Here is a 20838-nt window from a genome sequence, read left to right as displayed (position 1 = left end):
GAGGGAGTTGGGTTTGTTCAGCCTGGAGAAGGCTTCAGGGTGACCTAATTGTGGCCTTTGAGTACCTGAAGGGAAACTGCAAGAAAGATGGAGAGACGTTTTATAAGAGCACGTAGTAACAAGACAAAGGGGAACGGTTTCAAACTGAGGGACAGTAGGTTTAGATTAGATATTAGGAAAAAATTCTTCACTCTGAGGGTGGTGAGACACTGGCACAGGTTGCTCAGAGAAGTTGTGGATGCCTCATCCCTGGAAGTGCTCAAGGCCAGGCTGGACAGGGCTCTGAACAACATGCTCTGTGCAAGGTGTTTCTGCCCACAGCAAAGGGTTGGAACTAGATGATCTTTAAGGTCCCTTCCAACCCAGGCCATTCTATGATTCTATGACATTCACAAGTGTTATTTTTCCTATTGCATCATCTTTAAAGTAGCCCCCCTGCAACCAAACTGCAGATGCAGCTACAACATTATACTTAAAACAAAGTTCACAGATGGGACTTAGACTGGTAGAATTCCAATTTTCATTTCCAATATGGATAGCTGTGGAAGGTATACAGAGTTTCCAGATGTCCATTATCATATTAAGTGAAAATTTAAATTATGAGTAAAAGGGTTGTTGCAGTTAATGAACTAAGATTATTTATGCAAGTGTGGTTTGCAGTGAGACATAAATTTATATAATTTCTATATTGGAAAACAAAACAAATAGCCCAAAAGTATGGTCACGTTTTTCCAGCTATAAGATCTGGTATAGTAAAAAGATTTATTTTCTCTACACCTCAGCCTGTTTTAAATAACTCATGACTACCTAATAACAGAAATAAAGCTGAACAAAAAGCATCTTCATATTTAGTCTCTAGATACAAAAGAACCTGTTACTTTTTTCATTATTCATTATTATTATTTATTATTATTGTTTCATTATTTTGTTGTAGAGAATTGTTCAAATTAATTATGTAAGATATGAAAAGCCCAGATAATTTTCTTGCTGAAATACCCTACATTTTCCTTCACTGACAATAAAATTTATTTCAAATACTCTTCATGTTTATCTTCTGTCAGTTCTAAACAAAAACTCCTGTTCATTACTCATAGCTTTCTTGCTTGTTAGAGACAAGTTTGAAGTGCAATTTTAGCAAGGCCAGTCTATAAAAGTCATATTTGGTAATTTTTTTCTTATTGTTTTAGAAAGCAGTAAGTCAACTGCTATAAACACAATCTCTTTCTTGTAAGGTAAGGAATAGATAGCAGACAGCTTTTTGGAGAATAAATAAAGATTTAAATCAACCTGACTTAATTTGCTCTGAAGTGAATCAGAAGCATTCACAGGTTCTATTTCAGTGAGGGTTCAGTAACTTCCAGAGCAAGGTAATCAACAAAATCAACACATCTGAAAAAAAAACTTTAAAACATAACAGGCAGCAGCACATGAAATCATACAGAGAACTTGATATCCTCTGAAATGCAGATTAAAACAGCTTTAAGAAAACAGAGCAAAACAAAAATTTGAATATATGTTCTTTTGACCACCTCACATATGTCACAGTATTGTCACAGTAGAGCTGGTCTGAACTGGACAAGGTAAATCTGGCCATAACACAAATCCAATTCGGCTAGCCTAGTTTGTTCCAGAACAAGTCCCCAGATAAGTTACAGGGGACCCTCAGCCAACCCCGTTTGAGCTTAGATGCAAGCACACCGCTGGCCAGAGATCTGGGCGGAGTGAGATCCTAACCAATCAGCTATCTGAGCCCAGGAGATTCAAACCCCCTTTAAAAAGGGGCAACCATATTAAACTTGTTGCTGTTGTTGCATGCATCTCAGAGTTTGTCATTCCTGTCTCTAACCAACAACCCCATGTAACACACATAAACCCTGGAAAGCCACTTTCGCTAGCTGTTACTAAAGTGTTTTGCCAGAATGATAATGAAAACATGGTGGATATCAGTTTTTAAACTCCTATGAATGAATTTATCTCTCCAGAAATTCACAAGATTTCCCACATGATCTCAATCTATCTACAATACTTTCAAAAGTTTTCTTCATAAAATGTCTTTCAGAGTGCTAGTGTTCAACTGTATCATTCAAGGACAGTATCATCACAACATACATGATCAATGTTTGCCCTGCAAACATATTCTGATATTATTGTTCATATCAATTTCCCATGGAGATCATTCTATCTTGAACCAATTTTTCAAAAACTTTGATTTCAGATATCATCAGAGAGGTAAAATAGAACACATTCATTTATTCTAAAGAAAACTCATGTAACACTTACCTGTGCAGTTTCTGTCATCTTCTGTTCAAAAGCAGATTTAACTGCAACATATTTTTCCACATACAGTTTATAGGTATCTGTAGCTTTTTTCAATTTAACTACTGCCTATAGATTAGTAAAAAAAAAGTGTCAAATGTCACACATACAATCTGATCCAAGACTTATAAAGTCACTATTAACAGAAAACCTAGGATGACCTACAAAAATGTTCAGGGGCATATCAAAACAGTGAAGTTTCTTAACAAAATTTCACCATCAAATAACTGATTCAAGCCATTAGATTCCTATTTAAAGCTATACGCAAATCACATAAAAAGGTAACAAAGCAATTACCTCATTTAAATACCTTCCTCTTATCAGTAATGACTAAGTTATACTTATTTTGATATAAATATTTAAAATTTTGTATTACCAGAGTTAACTAAATAGCTCAAGTCAAATACTTAGATCTGCACCAGAAAAGCAGGAAGAGAACAGGGCTGGACTACAGATCGGTTATTAGGGAAATTCTGAAAGAGGTAATGGTAAAAAACACAAGGCAGTATAGTTCTCTTAGAAGTGAAGGAAGAAATATAAGGGAACAGATATTAAAAAGTTTAGATGTTCTGTCAGTGGAAATTTTAAGAGATATTTGAAAGTTAAGTTAATGCAGAACATACTGATGACCAAATTTATGCAGATCAGAGTTGCTTATAATAGCCCTTTTCGGTTTTGTATTTTTAAAATTTGTTTCATTATTTGTTGCTAATAAATCAAAATGTTCTTTTTGTGGACTTAATATTCCTAAAAGACAAAAAGAAATACAGGAGAATACCAATATTACATGGACAACAAAACTGAATGATTGTTTCTGGTAGAGAAAAAGCGATTTTCAAAGTCTATGGCATAGCAAACACGAGATTGAGTTTTTCAAAATTTCTATAATCTTGCTATTTCCACAAATTAAAATAAAAACTGTTTGCCTAGAACATCAGTCTTTTTGCAGCTTGTGTTCAACATGCCTATTTTATCTTGTTGAAAATTCCCATCAGCTGTAACTCAGAAATATTTATGAATTGTTAATGATATCAATAAGGTATTTATTATTTGTTCTAGTTCTGAATTGCCTTCCGCATCACTGGGGATTAAAATTAATTTACTTATACAATATTAGAAATATTAGAAATTAATTGTGTAGGTTTAAGTGGCACTACAATATAAGAGAGAAATTTAAGTTATTAGAGCAAATCCAAAGGAGGGCCCCAAGAATGGTGAAGAGTCTGGAAGGAAAGCTGTATGGGGAGCAGCTGAGGTTACTTGGTCTGTTCAGCCTGGAGGAGACTGAGGGGAGACATCATTGCACTCTTCAACATCCTCACAAGGAGAAGCAGAAGGGCAGGCACTGATCTCTCTGTGATGAGTGACAGGACTTGAAGAAACAGCATGAAGCTGAATCAGGGGAGGTTTATGTTGGATATTACAAATAGTTTCTTCACCAAGAGGGTGGTCAGGCACTGGCACAGGCTCCCCAGGGAAGTGGTCATAGCATTAAGTCTGACAGAGTTCAAGAAGTGTTTGGAAAATACCCTCAACCACACTGTGTGATTCTTGGAGTGTCCTGTGCAGGGCCAGGAGTTGGACTTAATGATCCTTGTGGGTCCCTTCCAATTCAGCATATTCTTTGATTCTGTGATTCTATGGTTTAATTGTAACTTGCTCACAGCTTAGCACAAGTGGGCCCTGCTCAAAGCTTGGCATAAGTGAACTCTAAATGAACTCTGTCAACATGAATGGCTGCACAGGGGAGGAAACAAAGAAAGACTGGGTACCTTCAGATAAGGGTTGAGACGCTGGAGGGCCTCAAGGCTGGCCCAAGCCAGAAGATAAGAGCAGTTAATGACCTGGCCACATGGACATGGAGAAAGAATCCAATGAAGTGGTAGAAGACCCCAAACTATAAATTGCCATTGGACCAAGAGGAGTGTGAAGGGCATGTGAAGATCAGAGGCACAGATTATGAAGGTATAAAGAATTTCTTTGCTCATGGTCCCTCTCTGAAGGCACCAACTCGAGCTGATATAAACTAACTCGGCCTCAGAACTCAGGGTCTGAACTATTCTTAAATACTCGTGTAATACATGTTAGTATAATTTGCGTTTTATTTTACACATATAAAATCAAGCATAAAAACATGTTTTATGTAAAAAACACAAGCAACTTGAGATTGCAAAAGCAGCTGCTGGAAAACCAGGAATTTGCAAGAAATCGACCCAGCAATTAAGAAAACAGCGAGAAGATGTGGATCCACCCAAGCAAGATAAGCGCTCTAATGACCCAGTGATTAATACCTGATACAGACTTGATCTGATTCTCCAGGACCATGCATCTCAATTTCGGTTTCCCAAAAAAAAACAAACTACCCATGCTGGGGGAGGGGGGAAGGCACCGTAAGTACTGTGTGGTTGAGCAGGGCGATTGAGCGTGAACGAGACGTGATTTTATCACGAAGTGAGTGTGGACCCCACGGCCGCAGTTCCGTCCTCCCGCGAGGGAAACGGTCGGCCACGGGGGAAGCGTATGGGGAATTCCTAAATCCCGTCAAAACCCGAACGACCAGGTAAAGTTTCAGGGAGGGTTTTTGGGAAGGAAACACAGCCCACCTCGCAATCCCAAAGGAAAAGGTTCCAGGGAGATGCATAAGGGTCATTCCCAACTCCTGTTAACCCAAAACTAGGCAGAGTGGTTTTGGGGAGAGGGTTTTGGGAAAGGGACTCATCTCACCCAAAGGGAGAGGTTCTGGGAACACATAAGGGAATTCCCAGCTCCTGTTAACCCAAAAACCAGAGTGTTTTTTGAGGGGGGGGTGTCTGAGAAAGGAAACCCGAATCACATTGAAACCCAAAAATTCAGGAAGTATTTTTTGGGAGGGTACTAGAAAATACCCCGTTCACGTTGAGAGGAATGATGAGCTTGTCTTTACAAACAAGCTGTGGGTCAGTTGATAAGATGTAGCTATCAGTGAGAGACGACGGAAACAATGGGATGGATTCTAGTAAAAGATCAAAGAGGCACTGAAAGAACACTATGAATTCCATAAAAGTTAAGAACGGATTATGCATTGGGGGGGGGGGGGGGGGAAGGTATCGCAGGTATCAGGCATTCCAGGAAGCCTGTACCTCTCAAGTACCTCAGCCTATGGGGAAAGAGAGAAGGTGTTGCAGCCTGCAACCTCAGGATCTCGTCCAGGGAAGCAGCAGGATTCTGGGGACCAGCATGAAACACCAACGAGACGGGCTCCCGTTCATGAAACCATTTATTCATTCAGCATGGCAACAAAGTCAGGTCCAGAACAGAGAGCCCCGAACAGAGGCACAGCAGGGGTTTTTGAGGGACAGAACCCCCGAGGGTTTACACCTTTGAGGGTGGAGTTCAGGGTCAGGGACCATTAGAAACACACCAAGGGAGAACCCCCCAGGGACTCAAACCCAATCAGAACTCCTGGGCCGCCCCTCACAAGGGGCTTGGGGTGGGACAATGTAACTCTTTGTCTCCCTGAGGCCGCTGCAACAAGAAGGGACAAGTGGCCGGGAATTAGGATAAAAAGGAGGCTGCGCCCTCCAAAAATTTGAGAGACCCTAGGGGAATGCCCCATGGCCTCTCCCTTTATTCGAATAAAGAAAAAGGACTCCTCTGTCTCCTTTTTGGACATAAACCTCTGGTGTTTGTGGATTAATTTTCCTGACAATTTTTGGGGGCTCGGTCCGGGATATTTCCACCGTCCGGGGCGGCGGGCAGCGAGCGGAGCTGAAGGCACGCCTCACCCAGTTTCGGTGATCAGCTCCCCTTGGTGGCAGCCGGCACCGGGCGATCGATTGGGTTCCCGAGACTGTCCAGGAGACAGACGAGTGGCGGACCAGAGGGGTCCGTGAAGAGTCCACAGGGAAGGACCACTGAAAACCTCACTGGTGAGTAAAATGGGATCTTCGGGGAGCAAGCCTGGGAGGGCACCCAGGGAGGGTAGCACAGGCAAGCCTGGGAGGGCACCCATGGAGGGTAGCACAGGTCAAACAGGGCACCCATGGAGGGTTGCAAGGGTACAGCCGGGAAGGGGTCTCGGCAAAAGGGGTGACGATCCCACAATACCCCCGGAGAGTCCCTTGGGGAGAATGCTGAGATCTTGGGACAGATTGTGCATTCACCCAGAAGTAACTATGCAGATGATGGTAAAATATTGTTATTATGTATGGCCAGAGTATAAGTTGCCGAATGGACTTATATGGCCATCTTATGGAACAGATAGAATTCATTTGTGTCGAATTCTGTGGAGATATCTAGAGGAGAATTGGAAAGGATGGATTGAAAGAGAATGTGGTTTAAACAAGCAACAGGAAAAATCTATGTGTTAAGAAAAAAAAGGAGAAGAGGAAAAAGGGGGGGAAGAGGAAAATGGTGAAGATTGGGATGTTTTTCAGCACCTTCCCCCATCTTGTCCTCCGGTGTTACCAGCTGACCCAGGGCCAGCTGCAGATACCCTGTATCCTCACCTTCCAGGGCAAAGGGATCAGGAAAATGCTGTTCCTACAGCTCCACCTGAGAATAACAATGGTGTATGGGGGGGGGGGAGCAGCATATCATATCACCCCTTAGGACTAGAAGGGGAACTCAATTTAGAGCATCAGAAGCCCCCCAGACCCAAGAGACAGGGGTCCATCAAATGCCACTCCGCCAAGTCCCTTTGGGAGGTCAAGGGGGAGGATTTGGGTTTGTAGTTGTACCACTTACCACCCAGGATATAAGAGGATTGTAAAAAGAATTACCCCCACACTTGGACGATCCCATAGGGGTGGGGGGAAAAGATAGAAGAATATTTGGGAAATGCAGATTATACCTGGAAAGATTGGGATTTTCTTTTGGGGATTTTGTTTGGGCCATCAGAGAAACGAATGATTTTACAAAAAGCTCGGCAGCTGTGGGAGGATGAACATCCACAGGCAGTGGGGGGGGCTGGACCTAATGTACCTATAGTGGATGATGCCATCTCACAGGTGGACCCCCAGTGGGATCCAAATAACCAGGCCAGCCTGGCTCGCCTCCGTGATTACTGTGCTTATTTGATTAGGGCAATCAAATCAGCAGCTCCTAGAACTAACAACATAGCTAAGGCTATGTCGTTAGAACAGGAGAAACATGAAAGCCCCTCTCATTGGTTAGAGAGGATTAGGGATGCCTTGCGTAAGCATGGGGGAATGGACCCTGAGGGGCAAGCCTTTGACACATTGTTAAAAGTACAATTTGTTACTAAGGCTTGGCCTGACATAAGGAAAGGAGTACAAAAAGATCAAGAGTGGCAGAATAAGCCTCTAGAAGAATTGGTGAGAAAAACACAGCAAATATATGTAAGAAGGGATGAAGAAAAAGTAAGAGCTAAGGCTAAGATGATGGCAAAGTTTTTGCAGCCCCAAAAGAATAAACCACAAGGTCCAAGGGGTCCCCCGGGGCAGAGGGGACAGGGTTGGCCACAAAGAGGTGTCAAGGGCATTCCCCCCTCGACAGGGGAAAACCGACCCAAACAGCGGCTGGGAAGGAACCAATGTGCCATCTGCAGGAAAGAAGGGCATTGGAAAAGGGAATGCCCACAGAAAGAGCTGGACCCACAAGAGGAAGAAGTCCAGAGGATAATGGAAATGGATTGTTAGGGATGTCAGGGGCTTCCATTATACCAGGGACCCACCACTCAGGAGCTCTTGATAACTTTTAAGGTGGGTCCAGATCGAGAGGAGGTGTGTTTTCTAGTAGACACGGGTGCCTCTCGATCCACCTTAAATTTTATACCTAAAGGAGGGAAACTGTCAAAAAGGTCATTGGTTATTCAAGGAGTAAGCGGAAAAGATGAGCGAGTGCATTTTATTCAACCGCTGTTAATAGATATGGGGGACAAGTTTGAAATGCATGAGTTCCTGTTTGTTCCTAATTGTGATTGTAATTTACTGGGAAGAGATTTGATGGCAAAAATGGGAATGCAAATCAGTATTATAAAAAATGACACTTAGTCCAGCACTGTAATATCTTTGTGTAAAATGTCTGAGAGAGCTTATGCCGAAATAGATCCGGAAGTGTGGGCAGCCCCGGGGAAATATGGAAAATTAGACATAGAGCCTCTCCAAATTACTTTGAAGCAACCAGGACAAGTTGTGTCAAAAAAACAATACCCTCTTTCAAGGGAGGGAAGGAAGGGGTTACAGCCTATCATTGAGTCCCTGCTAAAGGCAGGTCTGTTGGAACCGTGCATGTCTCCTTATAACACCCCTATCCTGCCAGTTAAGAAACCAGATGGAACCTACAGAATGGTGCAAGATTTAAGAATAATAAATAAAATTGTCAAATCAAGGCATCCCACAGTTCCAGATCCCTATGCGATTCTGAACCAGGTCCCCTCCTCACATCAGTACTATTCAGTACTGGATTTAAAGGATGCTTTCTGGGGGTGTCCGATTACAGAAGAGAGTAAACAGTATTTTGCCTTTGAGTGGCAACAAGAGGAAGGAGGTAAAATGGTAAAACAGCAATTGACTTGGACAGTCCTCCCACAGGGTTATACAGAGTCACCTGTTTTGTTTGGACAAGCTTTGCAAAAAATACTAAGAATTTACTCCACCCTCTGGAGTTAAGTTGTTACAGTATGTGGATGATTTACTGTTATCAGGGGAACAAGAGGAAATGGTTGAAAGAGCTACTGTGAAACTGCTTAATTTTCTTGCTAAAAAAGGACTTAGAGTGTCTAAAAAGAAAGCACAGTTGGTAGAGAAACAGGTCAAATATTTGGGGCATATTTTAACTGGAGGGTTATGGTGTATAGATCCAGAAAGGATACAAGGAATTCTACAAGTACCATTACCCCAAACAAAAAGGGAATTACGGCAGTTTTTAGGGTTGGTAGGATACTGCCGAGTGTGGATAGAAAACTTTTCTGTTGTGGCCAGACCTTTATATGGCTTTTTAACACAAGACAGTTCTAATGGTGTAGTATGGACACCAGAAGGAGAACAAAGTTTTAAAAAATTAAAAGACAAATTGGTTAAGGCCCCAGTCCTAGCACTTCCAGATACAGAAAAAGAATTTGAATTATATGTAGATGTTACACAGGGTCATGCAAAAGGAATTTTGGTTCAGGAGCATGGGGGAACACAGAGACCTGTTGCCTATTTTTCAGAACTGTTAGACCCGGTGACCAGAGGCTGGCCCCATTGTCTGCAGAACTGTGCAGCCACAGCTCTGATGGTGGCTGAGGCCCAAAAGCTGACAAGGGGGGGTTATCTGATTGTTAAAGTTTCACACCAGATTAAAGCTTTGTTAACTGAGAGAGCCTCTAAGTGGATGACCAGGTCTCAGTTGTTGCAATATGAGTCTTGTCTATTAGAACAGGAGGATTTAGAATTTAAAAGCAAGGAAGGTTTTAACCCAGCCTCCTGTTTGAATGGCCCTGAGGAGGGGAGCCAAGGCAAATTCCATGATTGTATTCAAGTAATAGATCTGCAAACTAAGGCAAGGAATGATTTTCGAGACATTCCATGGCCTGAAGGGGAAAACGTGTTTATTGATGGGTCTTCAAGAGTGATAGAAGGAAGACTATAGGATACTATGTTGTGAATGGAAAGCAATTAAAGGAAGGGGGGAGGTTACCACCCACCTGGTCAGCTCAGACGGCCAAGCTGTATGCGCTTGTGAGAGCCTGTGAGTTATACCGAGACAAGACAGTAAATGTTTTTACTGATTCTAAATATGCATATGAAGTGATACATGCATTTGGGAAACTGTAGAAAGAGAGAGGTTTATTAACCTGCAGAGGAAAAACGTTGGCTCATGAGAACTTAATTTCCCGCCTATTGGAGGTGGTGAATTTACCAAAAAAGGTAGCAATAATACACATCAAGGGACACCAGGCAGGGTGCTCGGAAAAAACAATAGGAAACAGACTGGCTGATGAAGAAGCTCGGAAAGCTGCATTGTTGCCAGAAATCTCTAAGTTACTTCCCTTGCTCCCAGTAACTGCCCCCTTGCCAGAGAAGCTGTCTTTTCCACCAGAAGAACTTGAGATAGTTAAAAAGAGTGGGACAGAAGAAAGAGGGGGTAATTGGTTTACAAGAGATGGTAAGCAGTGGATACTGAAAGCTTTAGCCTCACAACTGCTAAAACAGCTCCACAAAGGGAGTCATTGGGGCTCTCGAGGGATAGCAGAAGCCTTCCTAAAAATGTATGCTGCTGTGGGTGTTTTTGTTCTGGCAAAACGAGCTGTTGATGGTTGTTTGATTTATGCTAAGACAAATAACAAAGTTACAAAAAACTAGCCAGGGGTGGGAGGCCTTGGGCTGTACGTCCCTTCCAAAGATGCCAAGTGGATTTTACTGAGATGCCCCGGGTGGGGAAATTTAAATATCTTTTGGTAATAGTATGTCAGTTAACAGGATGGCCAGAAGCCTTCCCAGCTGTTTCAGCAACCACAGGGTCAGTTATTAAAGTATTTTTGGAACAAATAATTCCAAGATATGGGATAGTGGAAGCAATAGACTCAGATAGAGGAGCTCATTTTACTGGAAAAATTCTTAAAGGAGTAATGACTGCTTTAGGGATACAATGGAACCTCCACACTACCTGGCATCCCCAAAGCTCAGGCCAGGTTGAAAGGATGAATGGAGAGATAAAAAAACATCTTCTGAAGCTGGTGATAGAAACGAAAATTCCATGGCTGCGGCTCTTACCACTGGCTTTAGCAAGAAAAAGGGCCAGACCCAGGGAAGATATTCAACTATCTACTTTTGAATTGATGTTTGGAATTCCTTATCCTTGTAATTCTCAGCCTGGGGTGGGGGTAGAGATGAGTGATGTATATTTAAAACAATTTGTGGCCCAGATACTGTCTCTTGTGAAATCTCTTGGACAGGAAACTCAGCGGACACAGACCCTGCCTTTAGACTTTGCTGTTCACAACATCCAAGTAGGAGACTGAGTCCTAGTTAAGGAATGGAAAGAAGCACCACTAGTGGCTAAGTGGCGTGGACCTTTCCAGCTGTTGCTGACCACAGAAACAGCTGTCAAGACAGCTGAACACGGATGGACCCATCACATGCGGGTCAAGGTTTCTGAGGCCCCGGAAATTTGGACATCTCATCTGGAGGAGAAGGATGGGAAGCCGCGACTGACACTCCGCAGGAGTGGACTGGAACAGTAGCCGGTGCGTCAACATTGGGGGAAGCCCTGAGTTCCTACCCACAGACTGCCTGCTAAAATAGTCTAGGCATCCCTACTCTCAAATCTCCAGTCACTGGGGGCCAATCCATGCTGTCATTGCTTTTTTTATGCTAAGCTGTTTCTGTGCCTTCAATTGCCACAAGTGCTGTAGAAGACAACGTGAAATTGAAAATAAGATATTAGATTATAACACTATTAGAATGTTTATCTTAATAATTTTACCTTTATATTTTCAGTTAAGTTGGGGTCTAAAGTGGGAAAATAATTTTTTTACTTTAGGAGAACAAGTAGCAAAGACCTTTAACCTTAGGAACTGTTGGGTCTGCGGAGGGCCAGGGGGATCTGAAAGCTGGCCATGGGTGGCCAGCCCAGTCGAGCCTAAATGGTGGGTTAGCACCCTGAGTGAAGTCCATAATGGAACAGGATTTTGGGACAAAGAAGGAAGTCCATGGCAGCTTCATTCTTCTGAAAGAGGCATTTATTGCCTAAACAGAACAGGAAGCACATATGTGGGAAAGAGTGTTTGTGACTGGACTTTATCTTTGGGTTTAGATTATTGGACCCCCAACTGCCCTCCTTATGACTGTTCCAGATATCGAGGCAGATGGAATCAAACGCATGTTAAGCTCACTAATGGTAGCTGGGTAAGGTGTTCCTTCCATAATTACCAAAAAGATTTTGAAGGCTGTAAAGCAGTGGGGAAGGATAAGTTTTTTGACCCTTTATTTTTAAGCTGCCCCCGGGATAATTCCACAAGTAAGACACATGTTGTCCGAGACTATCAGTGGAAATAGCAACACCGGAATGGAACTCGAACCCTTTTCAGTAAGTTCTGGTCCAGATCTAATAAAATAGATCTGAGATGTGATTGCAAGTGGAAACCTCATGTAGGAGCTTGGAAATGTCAATATTGTGATTCTTATGGCGAGGCAACTATTGTTGGTGGACCACTAGGCCCTGGAAGCAAGCTGCATTTTGACCCACCAGTTGATGATGAAAATTGGAAAGGTCCCTTTGCTAATGGGACCTGGGCTCTAAAGGGGCATTACTGGATTTGTAGCCAAAATGCTTACCGCAAGCTACCCCCAAACTGGTCAGGGATATGTTATGTGGGGTATATTAGACCATTGTTCTTTCTGCTACCACAAGTTCAAGGAAATCAGTTAGGAATCAAAGTATATGATGATCTAATTAGAGAAAAGCGGTCCATTGATACATCCCTGGTTGGAAAGAGCACCCAAAAGTGGGGAAAAGATGAATGGCCACCTGAACGAATCATACAACACTATGGACCAGCTACCCGGAACCCAAATGAATTAATATCAGGTACCAGAGAACTCATTTATAATCTAAATCGGATAGTTAGGTTGCAAGCTGTCTTTGAAATAATAATCAACCAGACAGCTACAGCTCTTGACCTTCTTGCTGACCAGTCTACTCAGATGAGAAATGCAATATTTCAACATTGGATGGTATTAGACTATTTATTAGCAGAAGAAGGGGGGGTGTGCGGAAAATTTAATGACTCAAACTGCTGTTTGCAAATAGATGACAATGGAAAGGTGGTAAAACAAATAACGAAAGGAATAAGAAAGTTAGCCCATGTACCAGTCCAAACATGGAAAGGATGGGAATGGGACATGTTTTCATGGTTACCTGGTGGCCTATGGGTCAAACAAATGCTTTTTTTCCTCTTATGTGTTGTAGCAACTCTAATCTTTTTACCATGCATGATCCCTTGCTTAATACAACTCATTCAACATGTGATCAAAGGAATGCAGGTAGTAGCCATGCCTACTGATCCAGAGATAGCTACAAAAGGGCAGAAAGTAATGCCACTGCAAATAGTTGCAAAGCCAAAAAGGACCCAAGAACAAGAAATTAAGTCAATGATAACTAAAGTTTGTAAAGACAATTACTAACAAAAATTAAAAGAGGAGGGATTGAGAGGAATGATGAGCTTGTCTTTACAAACAAGCTGTGGGTCAGTTGATAAGATGTAGCTATCAGTGAGAGACGACAGAAACAATGGGATGGATTCCACTAAAAGATCAAAGAGGCACTGAAAGAACACTATGAATTCCATAAAAGTTAAGAACGGATTATGCATTGGGGGGGGGGGGGGGGGGAAGGTATCACAGGTATCAGGCATTCTGGGAAGCCTGTACCTCTCAAGTACCTCAGCCTATGGGGAAAGAGAGAAGGGACAAGCGGCCAGGAATTAGGATATAAAGGAGGATGCGCCCTCCAAAAATTTGAAAGACCTCAGGGGAATGCCCCATGGCCTCTCCCTTTATTCGAATAAAGAAAAAGGACTCCTCTGTCTCCTTTTTGGACATAAACCTCTGGTGTTTGTGGATTAATTTTCCTGACAACGTCAAGGCCGAAACCAGCCAGGGTTTCAGAGGTCGATCGCAGGTGACTAGGAGGGAAGGAGACGTTCCGGTGAGTTCAGAAACTGGTAAACCTCCTAGCCAAGTTCGAAAAGTCAGTAAGGTTTGGGAGACTTTATAAGAAAGTCTACCTGAAGAAGTCTGGCAAAAAGTTACAAGGGAGAGCATGTTACCAGACGAAATCCCACGGGTCGGTCCCCTGCTGGACCAGTAAGCTGGTAACATTAAATAAGAATCAAAAGCAAAAGAAACACGGTACCATTTAAATTTTTATAAACCAAACCAGAAAGAAAGTAAGAAAAAGTAAACTAATTATCCAACAGAAGAAACATTGTTAAAAACACGATTTGTAACAAAATCGTAGGAGAACATATGAAAAAACCTCAAAAGGTTAGAAAACTAGCAAGAGAGAAGATTACAAAAAACTATTGACAAAAGCTCAGAAAATTTATGTGAAAAGTGTAGATGTCATGAATAAAATCTCTCAAGAAATCCACCCCGGTTAAAATACTGTGTTTAGTTATGTACAGTTAATGTTCTTATCCCATTTGTAAACCTTGTACCCCTTGTTTACTCCGATGGTTATTAGCAATGTTAATTACTTACCACTTTCTGAAGTGTTTTAAAGGTTCTTATGAGACATTCTTCTATCCCTTTCCCTTACTTCCCTGCTACTATGTAACAAAGCTGCTCCCATGGGGGCTGGGCCACACTAACAAAAGCTACCCATTAGAAAGGTATGCCACAGAAGCTGCTCCCATGGAAGCTGTGCCACACTAGAACAAAGAAAGTCCCATGAAACTGTGCAACCGAGTAATATGCAAACTAAGGCATGCAAGACACCAAAACAACGAGCTAACAGAGGAATAAAAGGACAAGGAAACATATTCTAGTAAGCTATGATGAAAGATCATCTCCCTGCATCACCTAAGCCTGCTTAGAAACCATCTTCCTGCATCACCATGACCTCAAGAGGACTGGAAAAGACTGGAAAGGACTGACCCCCCTAGACAACAAGCCAGAACAACAGGCCTCCTGGCTACTCTCATGAGGACAGGAGCCCCAGCTCGGCAGTGTGTGCTGCAAAGCTGAATTGTGCCTCCTCCTTGGAGCTGCCAGTGTGGGAACGGCCATGGTGAAACAAAGAAATTAAGAATTAGAAAAAATGCTTGACTAAAAGAGGTGTCTGACAAAAACCAGACCCTGACACCCTAATCCACAAGAACAGGAAAAAGAGTCAGACTGCAAGATGAGATAAGGAGCCGGAATACACAAACAAGATGCAAAGACAAAGGCACCACAGGATAAAGGAGATTCCTCGGACCCTAAGCCGGAAGAAACGGATTTGAAGTCCCAAAAAGTGGCCAAAGGACTGAAAGGGGCACGGAGCTAATTGTAATACGAAGTGAAGACAGGTGGGGTTAGGAAATTAATATGTATTAGGCGTATCGTGTAAACCTAGTCTGTAAAGGATTAAAAGGGAAAACCCAATCAAAAAGGTGTGCATGCTTTTTGGAGGAGATATCCCCCATGCACCTCAGCGCTGAATAAATTCATACCTGCTCTTATAACTACTCTGCTAGTTATAGGGTTCCTTTTATTCCGCAAATCAAGGGTGCAAGCAACGTTTCGGGCCCCCCACCCCAAGAGCTGAATCCTAATAAAGGCATCAAACAGGAGTCTTGTCTCCTGGCCAATTTCTTTCATAGAGAGATATACTTAAAGCAAAGACCAGGCATGGAAGTGCAAGATCGGGAACAAGAGCAGGGATTGGCAGTAACTGCCTGCCCCGTGAAGCTGCGAGAGCCCTGGCTGCCTGTAGTGCTGCAGGCTGTGCCCACCAGAGCAGGGGAGAGCTGTTTAAACAGTGTAACAAAACAAAAACTAGCCCTAGTATAAAGTGTGTAGTAACTCGAGTAAGCACAAAAAAGAAAAGCAAAGGTGATAGCAGAATTTTTCCAGAAGAAAAAAAAAACAACAAAAAACGCAGAAGCATTCCTGCCCAGCAGGGGAGGCCCAACCCAGACAATAGTTAAGACTGTTAAAAGGTGTCAAAAGCTCTCATTGTACCAGAGACCAACCAGACTAGATCCTTTGTTAATTTTAAAGTGAGTGGATCGAGAAGAGGTGTGTCCTAGTAAAAGCAAAGCCTCTCAATCCTCCTTAATTTTTATCCCTAAAGGGGAAAATGTAAAAAAAAATTTTTTTATTGTTCAAAAGAGTTGTGAAAGTTGTAGTTTCTTCTGTAAGCTCAGAAGTTTAAACGCATCTTTCTCTGAAATAATTGTAGAAAATTGTAGTAAATTAATTAAAGATTTAATTCATTTGTCTACATAGAGTTTTTTGCAGACCTGAGAGGCTCTTGTTTGGAGGGACCACACGCCTCTGCTTTTGGGTGTTTTGTCCAAACAAAAAGGCAGAATTGGCAGATTTTAGTTATGAAGCCAATTATGCAACTCCTACCTTGTAAGATAGTGTTGTCCCTGTGATAAATATGGCGTTGAATAAAAATTCGTGAAGGAAAATAAAGAAATATATGTTATATTTTAATGTAAAGATATAAAGTGTAGTCTAAAGATTCCTTCCCGAGGCAAGCGGTAACGATCCACTCAAGCGGTAACGATCCACGGCGACACTTATCAGCCCGAGATAAAGAGCAGGACACGAGCAATCAAGCCAGACAATGAGAATAGCCCAACTGAGATATCCATCGGCTTCGCACCGGACCTGGACACTCCACTCCGGGAGTCCACCCAGAAGATGCAATCAGAAGGCACCCAGGACTATTCGCATGAGAAAGGACTCTGCCCAGTTGACTATTGACTCAGCTCGACGGATCCGGGAAATCTATTCAACCGCACATCTAGACTCTTTGTTGGACAGTGCTTACTCCGGATTTTGCCTCAGGATACGAAAATCCCTATAAGAACCCCGGACTGCGGTTCCTACTTCGTGGATTTGGGAAATCTGTACCTCTGGGTATAGACCCCTGTCCACCCGGCGCTGCGCTGATTTATTTTATTGTGGTTTTTTCTCTTGTTGCTGGTGATTGGAATTGTTTTATAATAAATTGCTTTTTATATTAATCGTATTTTGCTATCCCATTTATAACAGATTTGGTGCCGTGACTCAGATCGGAGAAACTGCGAGGGAATCTCACTTCCCAGGACGGGTACCCCCGCTGATTTTGGCGGCCTGGTGAGTTGAGAACCCCCGTAGCTCGTTCCGACATCCGAACTAAATTTAGGCTGAGATAAACCACAATAAAAGGGAAACGGATCCAGAGCAGAGTGCTCGGGAAGGCATGGAGCCTTCAGAAAGCCGCGGCTGGTTTTCACTCATAAAAAGTCTGCTGTGCACGAAGACATCCACGCAGGAAAATAGCTGTAAGTACTGCTGGTTGAGTGGATGATCGGGCGAGTGTGTGAGACGTGATCTGATCACGAAGTGAGTGTGGAATTCAAGGCCGCGTTTCCATCCTCCCGCGAGGGAATTGGCCGGCCCCGAAGGAAGCGATTCGATTTGAAAGCTTTTTCTCAACACGCTTGTAAAAACCTGAGACGAAAGGGCGTCTCGGGGGACTGATCACAACGGGCTGAAAGGGGAAGGATACGTCCTGTCGAGCTCAGGAACTGGTAAACCCTTTTAGTTAACAGATCAAGGTAAAGGTCCAGGAGAGGATCAAGGTGCCGAGTACAAGAGACCTCAGCTCAGCTCGCTGAAGGGTGAGTATTGGCAAAGTTTGATTCCTCGGGTAAACGCGAAAAAGTCACAACGCAGAAACAGAAACAGACTCACAGAGGAGTCGAAGACTGGTAAGAAATTCTATACATACTAAATATGGGGCAGAAAAAGAGTAAGCTTCAGAAGAAGTACACAGGGAAAAGCCCCTCCGATCAGGGGGAGGGATCACTGGATATCCCCCTAGAAAGCTTCTTGGGTTGGATGTTAAAACACTGGGAGGATTGTCCCCAGAGAAAGGGAAAATCCAAGGCAAAATTGATTCATTACTATGTGGAGGTTTGGGGAGGACAAGAATTGAGAAATCACCTTACTTGGCCAGTGTTAGGCACATTCCAAAAGTGGACATGTAATGAATTACTCTCCTATGTGGAGAACAAAGTCCCCTCGAATCCCGAGGAGAAGGAATATGCTAAACTCTGGTTAAACGCCAGAGTAGGGCTATTCCTGATCAAACAAAAGGAAAAACCTGAGTCGAGAGCTGAATCCTGGGAACCTCTCGATCACTTACCACCCCCATATCATGGACCGGCTGAGCCTTCCTCGATAGATCAAGTGGTGCCTTCAGCACCTTCAGGCTCCCGAGACCAACCCGCTGAGATGCATACATCCCGAGCGGGAGACTCGGTGCCGGCAGCTATGCTGGCAGCCCTACCCTTATCCCCGCCTGCAAACACCATAGCCACAGTAGCCTCTTCGGAGGTTTCTCCTGTGCAAGGCTGGGGGTCACTCCACCCGCCCTTGCCGGTCCTGTTGCCACAACCGGGACCCCCCCATATAACGGAGGGGATCCCTCCCGTCAACCGGGTGGCGGCGGAATTCCCACAATTGATAAAGGGGAGACAACTCACAATCACCAGCTCCCCTCCTGCAAGTAGAACCCGTTTGAAAGCAAGAATGGTGAATGATGAGTGGGGAGAGAGTGAAGAAAGACACCGATTGTTCCCTCTCAGGGAAGTACCGACGGCCCCGGGAGTGATCGGATTTGTGAATGTACCCCTTAACACCGGAGATGCAAGAGCATTTAAGAAAGAGATGGGGCGGTTGTTGGATGATCCTTTTGGTGTGGCTGAAAGGTTAGATGAATTTCTAGGGAGTAGTATTTATACCTTTGACGATCTTATGGCAATCCTAAGATCATTGTTTAATCAGGAAGAGAAATGATTAAACAAGTGGGTATCAAGGACTGGGACAGACGCAATCCACAGGGGACGCCAGGCAACCAGAAATGGCCTAGTGTAAGCCCAAGCTGGAATGCACAGACGGAGGAAGGTAGACGGAACATGGTAGATTTAAGGAACATAATTATTCAAGGTATAAGAGAAGCAGTTCCCAGGGGCCAGAATATTAGCAAAGTTTTTGGAGAGTGTCAAGGGAAAGAGGAATCACCCACAGAATGGATCGAGAGATTACGGCGAAGTTTGCAGATCTACTCTGGAACTGACCCGAACTCTCCTGTGGGGGAGGTTTTGTTAAAAACACAATTTGTTGCTAAGTCTTGGGAGGACATTAAGAGAAAATTAGAAAAGATTGAGGGGTGGCAAGATAAAAGCCTCCAGGAACTCCTAAGGGAAGCTCAAAAGGTATACATGAGGAGGGAGGATGAAAAGCAGAAATTGCAAGCTAAGGTTTTAGTAGCTGCAGCAAAGGAAGTCCAGAAACAGGAGCAGGCACAGGGTAAGTTTAAAACACTGCCCAGAAAACCCCGAGGTCCTCACAGGGCAGCCCAGACCCCACGGAGAGAACCCCCTGAATGCTAGTACTGTAAACAGGTAGGACACGTTCGGCGGGACTGTAGACAAAGAATAAAGGACGAGAAGACTTTTCAAGAGGATTAGGGGTGTCGGGGGCTCTTTAACTTGGGGACCGGAACATCCAAAGAGCCCTTGATAAAATTAAAGGTGGGCCCCCAACGACAGGAGGTAAGTTTTCTTGTGGATACTGGGGCAGAGAGAAGTACCCTGCAGAAATTGCCGTATGGATGTGTGGCTAGCAGAGAAAAAGTTTTTGTAATCAGTGCAAAGGGGGACCCCTTCGAAGTGCCCGTAATAAAGGATGTAGAAATAGAATCGGAAAATAAAATTTGCTTAGGGAATTTGTTATTAGTAGAAGAAGCAGATTATAATTTGTTGGGGAGGGACATGATTGTCGCTTTAGGAATTAATGTCATTGTTAAAAATTCTGAATTGGTAGTGAAAATATTTAAGCTGACTCCTAAGGATGAGGAGGAGATTAACCCTGAAGTATGGCATTCAAAAGGAGAGGTAGGAAAGCTAGATATCAAACCTATCAAAATAGAAATTGAGAACCCTGAGGACCCTATAAGGGTTAAACAATATCCCATCCCAACGGAGGGGAGAAGGGGGTTGAAACAAGTAATTTATGACCTCCTAAAAGGGGGTACTTTAGAACCTTGCATGTCTCAACATAACACCCCCATCCTGGCTGTAAGGAAGACGGATGGCAGCTTCCGATTGGTTCAGGACCTAAGAACTGTAAACGCTAGGACCCGAACCAGGTTCCCGGTGGTAGCCAATCCCTACACCTTGCTAAATAGACTCTCACCTGAAGATGTGTGGTGTAGTGTGATTGATTTGAAAGATGCTTTTTGGACTTGCCCTCTGGATGAAAGTAGTAGAAATTATTTTGCATTTCAGTGGGAGGACCCAGATACAAACCGGAAGCAGCAGCTAAGGTGGATGGTCCTCCCCCAGGGGTTCGTGGAGTCTCCGAACCTTTTCGGGCAGGCTTTAGAACAGTTGCTAACCCAATTTATTCCTGAGGGCGGAACAAAGCTTTTGCAGTATGTAGATGACTTGTTGTTAGCTGGACCGACTGAGGAAAGTGTGAGGAAAAGCACAATTGCCTTGTTGAACTTTTTAGGAAAGAAAGAGTTGAAAGTCTCAAAATCCAAGCTGCAATTCACAGAGCCTGAAATAAAATACCTAGGACATTGGATATCTCAAGGAAAAAAGAAATTGGACCCTGAGAGAGTGGCAGGCATCCTTGCGTTGCCTGCACCGAAAACAAAAAGACAAATTAGACAAGTTTTAGGGCTCTAGGGATATTGCAGGCAGTGGATTGAGGGTTTCAGTGAGAAAGTGAAGTTTTTATATGAAAAGTTGAACACTGACAGGCTAAAGTGGACTGAACAGGATGAGTCTAATTTCCAGAAATTGAAAAATACTCTTATAACTGC

The 20838-nt window shown here is 43.3% G+C and overlaps 1 protein-coding gene across 1 annotated transcript in view; it reads right to left on the bottom strand.

Annotated features, from left to right (window-relative positions):
- LOC131591634 (F-BAR domain only protein 2-like) overlaps positions 1-20838 on the bottom strand; it is a 354200-nt gene that overhangs the window by 166228 nt on the left and 167134 nt on the right. Inside the window, exon 6 of the mRNA XM_058862533.1 lies at positions 2281-2385. Coding sequence (XP_058718516.1) covers positions 2281-2385 — 105 coding nt within the window. The remainder of the gene's footprint in view (positions 1-2280; positions 2386-20838) is intronic.

Source organism: Poecile atricapillus, chromosome W (genome assembly GCF_030490865.1).
Source record: "Poecile atricapillus isolate bPoeAtr1 chromosome W, bPoeAtr1.hap1, whole genome shotgun sequence".
Classification (NCBI taxonomy): Eukaryota; Metazoa; Chordata; class Aves; order Passeriformes; family Paridae; genus Poecile; species Poecile atricapillus.
This window is presented reverse-complemented; position numbering and strand designations above follow the sequence as displayed.